Below are 5,231 nucleotides of genomic sequence, written 5' to 3'. Positions count from 1 at the left end.
TTTAAATAAATGGTTGCGGTAATATCATATAAGAAACATATTGTTTTAAGTTTGTGTTTTAATATATCAAAACTGGGACGTGGATTCGCCCTATGGTAGAGCTGTGGGTTTCTGAAATGGCGAAACAGTGCAATAAATCTTAAACGTTCCCTTAGAGCTATTGGTGCGTTATAAGAGTGACAGTTAATCCCTTAACGTGGATGGTATACGTTCGGATGCTGCTGACTGGTGATCAAAAACATCCACGTTCCCTTACCGGTCTATGAGCCAGCAATACCGTGGCTAATAAGCGCTGTAAATATCTGTGTAAGAATGATTACGTACATTGATGTTATATTTTTTTACCTCGGCCCCCTTTCCGGTAAATCTGCGTAGGGAACAGTGAACCCTAGTAGAAACTTGTTGCCTTGCAACGAGATACTAGTTAACTTTTATATGTTATTTATGACACAATCATTGTTGTCACCGATCTTGGTGAGCTGAACGGTGTGTTTCTCTCTCACCAAATTACTCCTGACTTATTTTAACTGTATTTTGATGTTCTTCTGTTTGTTCCTGGTTTCATCTCACTGGATCAAGCCTCATAGCTTGGTAAACAAGCCTACCCTTTTTTTTTTCATTTTCTTTCTCAAAGTTTTTGATAAGTCACTTTTCCGTTTGTAATTTTGGATGTTTTTGATCACCAGTCAGCAGCATCCTAACGTATACCATCCACGTTAAGGGATTAACTGTCACTCTTATAACGCACCAATAGCTCTTCCGAAGTTTTGTTTGTTTCTGTTGTTTTTCAAGTACACATTTTTAGCTCATAACTCCGCAATCTCTTGACCAACTTGAGACCTAATTACAGTTTTGGACTCAGGAGGTCAAACCCTTTCGACTGATGTACTTGATCACCACAAAGTCTCATAGATTAATTTACTCTAATCCTGCCTACAAAAATTTTAAGTTGAGGGTAGGCTTGTAGAGATACTAATGAGTCATAAAATTGAATTGGGTATTGCTGGCACACAAAAATATAGCTAATAAAAAAAGGGGGGGAAATGTCTCCTGGATTAATTTACTCAAATCCTACCTAAAATATTTTAAAGTGCCGCGGCTATTGAGGTTTCCCTTTTGTTTTAAAGGTTGGAATTAACCGCGTAATTCAGGAATCTCCTCTCCGGATGTATAAATTGAACATCATAACGACTACTTAACGTAGATAATCGTATGTTCAAGAATGTAAAAAGTGTATGTAATAACGACCTCCTGTATTATATCTTCCTAATATAAGACACACTTTTTTCAGCAGAAAGAAGAAAAATGGCTATTTCTTTGGATTATAATAAATTAGAAATAATTTTTCCATGGACATATACCGAATAATGTCATCAGTGCACAAGCAGGTAGTATATACCCAGTGTTAACACATAACGTTTTATGTAAGTTGTCTTTTTAACATGATACTATTAAACCAGTACACAAAACTACAAAATCAGATAGTGTAACATATTCTCAGTTGTTCACACAAAGCTATGACTCAGCTAGTGTAACATATTCTCAGCTGTTCACACACATCTATGACTCAGCTAGTGTAACATATTCTCAGCTGTTCACACAAAGCTATGACTTAGCTAGTGTAACATATTCTCAGCTGTTCACACAAAGCTATGACTCAGCTAGTGTAACATATTCTCAGTGTTCACACAAAGCTATGACTCAGCTAGTGTAACATATTCTCAGCTGTTCACACAAAGCTATGACTCAGCTAGTGTAAGGTATTCTCAGCTGTTCACACTATGCTACAAAATGACATCATTTAATTTCTAACATTACAAGTCTGTTATAAAGTTACTTTCTTTAAGAGAGAGGGGTTTATCTAGTAATGACTGTGGTTTGTCTTATTACAATATTATGGATTAAAAGTGGCCACAAGAACACTAACTAAAACGTTGTATATCAACTTTGCGGAAATATAACTATTTTCATTTTTACTATATTTTTCATAATTTTTTAACAATGCAATTTGAATATTGACTGAGCAGAGAGGAGCGTGTTTAGTATCAAAGATATTAAATACTTTCTGATATTACAAAGCTGTATAAACATCTTTATAGATTTAATGACTTAAGTGGATATCCATGACAACTTATAATTTCCAACAGCATGATTATACATTTTTATGTCTTCAAAGGAGATGTACACAAAATGAAATAAAAGTTTTGGACCTTAAAAACTAACAAAATATGGCTACAACTGCTTAATCAGATCAATAAAATGTGTCTAAGTATGTTTGATAAGTAAGTTAAAGTGTTCAGAGGTAGTACTGCCCTTGGCACTGAAACCAGTCTCTCTGAAAGCAGTACAGGAATTACCAGTCTCTCCTTCAGTCATGCACCTGATCGCAAACAAATGAAGTGTTCACTCCATTAATTTTTAAACTGTTGTCATCAAACAATAGCATTAAACATATTTACTACTGAAACAGAATCTTTTATGACTTTTCCACAGAAACAAAATTATCCCACCCACCCCCTAATATTTTTACACTGCTTATTCCGGGGGACGAAACAAATTTGACATTATTCATTGTTCACTGTTAATTTTCTGTTTTTGTAGATCAGTTTGATATTAGCTATTCTGTACATTCGTAGTTTTGACGATACACTCGAGCGTGTTCCAGTCCAAGCCTCTTAACTCCATTCTTTCCACCAGAAATTCCATGCGTACGTGTACATGAAAACACTGCTCATGCTGAACCTTTAACACCATCACTCAAGTGTTATCCTGCAGCAATGATAACAGTGGTTTGTGACTTCTAATACACAATAAATGATTCCAAGATATTTGGTAATTGTTTTTGATAGTCAAGCAAATCTACAATCTCTACCCTAGCTGTACATAATTTCAAACTGGTATAATAGAGTAGGAACAGTGCCAGGTTTTCTGTGAACCTAATGCACAGCCTTATAATGGTGCCCCTTAAATCTTAGTTCAGTTTCACATGAAATATAAGAAGGATAACACATTGAGAAAAAATAATCACAGAATTTGTCAAACAGCCATTCTATAATATATTGGAAATGCTGGTGCAGTGTACCCCCTCTAGTGACAATACTGGACTAGAGGGAGAGTAATATATTGGAAATCCTGGTGCAGTGTACCCCCTCTAGTGACAATACTGGACTAGAGGGAGAGTAATATATTGGAAATCCTGGTGCAGTGTACCCCCTCTAGCGACAATACTGGACTAGAGGGAGAGGAGCAGCTAGTCAACAGTATCCACCCACAACTCTCAATCTACTCTAATCAAATGGTGAGATTTGACCATCATTCACGTAATCCACCCCCAAAATATGGATTGTGATTTTGAGGTAACAGGATACGAACCATGAATAATGGATCGTTATTTTGAGGTAACAGGATACGAGCCATGATGTATGGATCGTGATTTTGAGATAACAGGATAAGAGCCATGAAGAATGGGTTGTGATTTGGAGGTAACAGGATACGAACCATGAAGTATGGGTCGTGAGTTTGAGGTAACAGGATACGAGCCATGAAGTATGGGTCATGATTTTGAGGTAACAGGATACGAGCCATGAAGTATGAGTCGTGATTTTGAGGTAACAGGATATGAACCATGAAGAATGAATTGTGATATTGAGGTAACAGGATATGAACCATGAAGTATGGGTCATGATTTTGAGGTAACAGGATACGAACCATGAATACTCAGCAGATAGCAAAATTGTACCAAAAATATGTCTACAACTATGCATGTCACATTTGTATCTAATTTAATATACAACATATCGAGCTGACCAGAAGAACTGTGCTGACCAACAGCAGAATCACCACCACAAGCTCTTGAACTACTCTCTACTCTTTGTCAATGAATAGTGGGATTACTGTCACATTATAATTTCCCCAGGACTGGAAAGGTGAGCACATTCTGTGCCAGGTTTCAATCCCATGTCCTTCAGACAATGAGTCTGACACCCTAACAATGATGGCATATTTTAAGGAATATCATTAAAACTTAATATTTTGCATAATTTCATGGAAATTCTACAAATATTCAGTTTTTGTAATAAAGTTCAGTAAAATATTTTGTTAAAATACAAAACTTTTCAATTATTTGAGAGATTGTATTTATTTTTTTTTTGTAAGCGTATATAAAAAAAAAAATGTTTCCATAATCGGAGTAATATACATCATTCTAGTTCGTGTTAACAATATCTTGCTAATTGAAATAAATACTGGATTTTACAATAACACATTTTAATATTATTTTTTGTATACTTACTAAAGAAGTCCTTCTTGGCAAGATTCTTCGCACACAGAACTGAAAAGAAAAAAAAAGGTCACTATACATACATGTATATCACACGTAAAGAACAACAACAATTAAACCTGAGTCAGGGTAGTAAAAGAAAAAGTTTGAGGAAGTCATTTAGGCACAAGTATGACAAACAAAATTAGACACTACACAACTAGTTTATATATATGTGTGTGTATGTGAAGTAGACCTACCACTAATTAGTCACAATAAACTGGTTTGTCACATAATTGTAATCTTTTCACAATCTCCTTATTACAGTAGATTGGACATGGGCTACTGTATATAGCATACCTAACTTCTATATCAATGTACAGTACTGTACAAAACGGTTAGAACAAAGTCAAAAATTAGAAATGCAGGCTATGTTCAAAGAACAATGGAAGGTAAATCACAGGTGAAACATCAAAATTTTATTAACCTTCATACTTAGTATAACAGAAACTCAATGGAAGTGCTTGAGTTCAGCAAACAGTTAATATTTTGTGTGTCTTCCTTTTGATTTAATAGCTGCAGACAGTCTTTCAGGCATTGTTACAACATATTTAATCAATGTTTCCTTTTGGATTTTACTCCAGATGGCTCTAACACACTCCCATAAAGTTTCTTTGGAAGTAACTTTTGATTTATCAAGTTTTTGATCTACCTTTTTCAATCATCAACAGTCCAGTTTTTGTACTTTTTAGCAAATTTCAGTCTCTTGACAATATTTGGAGATCAAAGTAAAGGTTTTTTAACTGCTACATGAACAAATATTCCATTCTCGTTGAGTCTTCTTGATACTGTATATCTGGACACTTTTCTGTCATTTGATATATGGTCGTTTATCTCATGCTTGAGATCAGTGGCAGTCTTTCTTCTGTCCCGAAGGCTGAATAACGAGATACTTAACATCAGTACCATTGAG

The 5,231-nt window shown here is 35.0% G+C and overlaps 1 protein-coding gene across 1 annotated transcript in view; it reads right to left on the bottom strand.

Moving 5' to 3' along the window:
* LOC106474018 (E3 ubiquitin-protein ligase SMURF2-like) overlaps positions 1 to 5,231 on the bottom strand; it is a 42,804-nt gene that overhangs the window by 25,215 nt on the left and 12,358 nt on the right. Inside the window, exon 2 of the mRNA XM_022402400.1 lies at positions 4,288 to 4,330. Coding sequence (XP_022258108.1) covers positions 4,288 to 4,330 — 43 coding nt within the window. The remainder of the gene's footprint in view (positions 1 to 4,287; positions 4,331 to 5,231) is intronic.

Source organism: Limulus polyphemus, unplaced genomic scaffold (genome assembly GCF_000517525.1).
Source record: "Limulus polyphemus unplaced genomic scaffold, Limulus_polyphemus-2.1.2 Scaffold6727, whole genome shotgun sequence".
Classification (NCBI taxonomy): Eukaryota; Metazoa; Arthropoda; class Merostomata; order Xiphosura; family Limulidae; genus Limulus; species Limulus polyphemus.
Note: the sequence above shows the minus strand (reverse complement) of the source record. Positions and strands in the feature narration are given on the sequence as shown.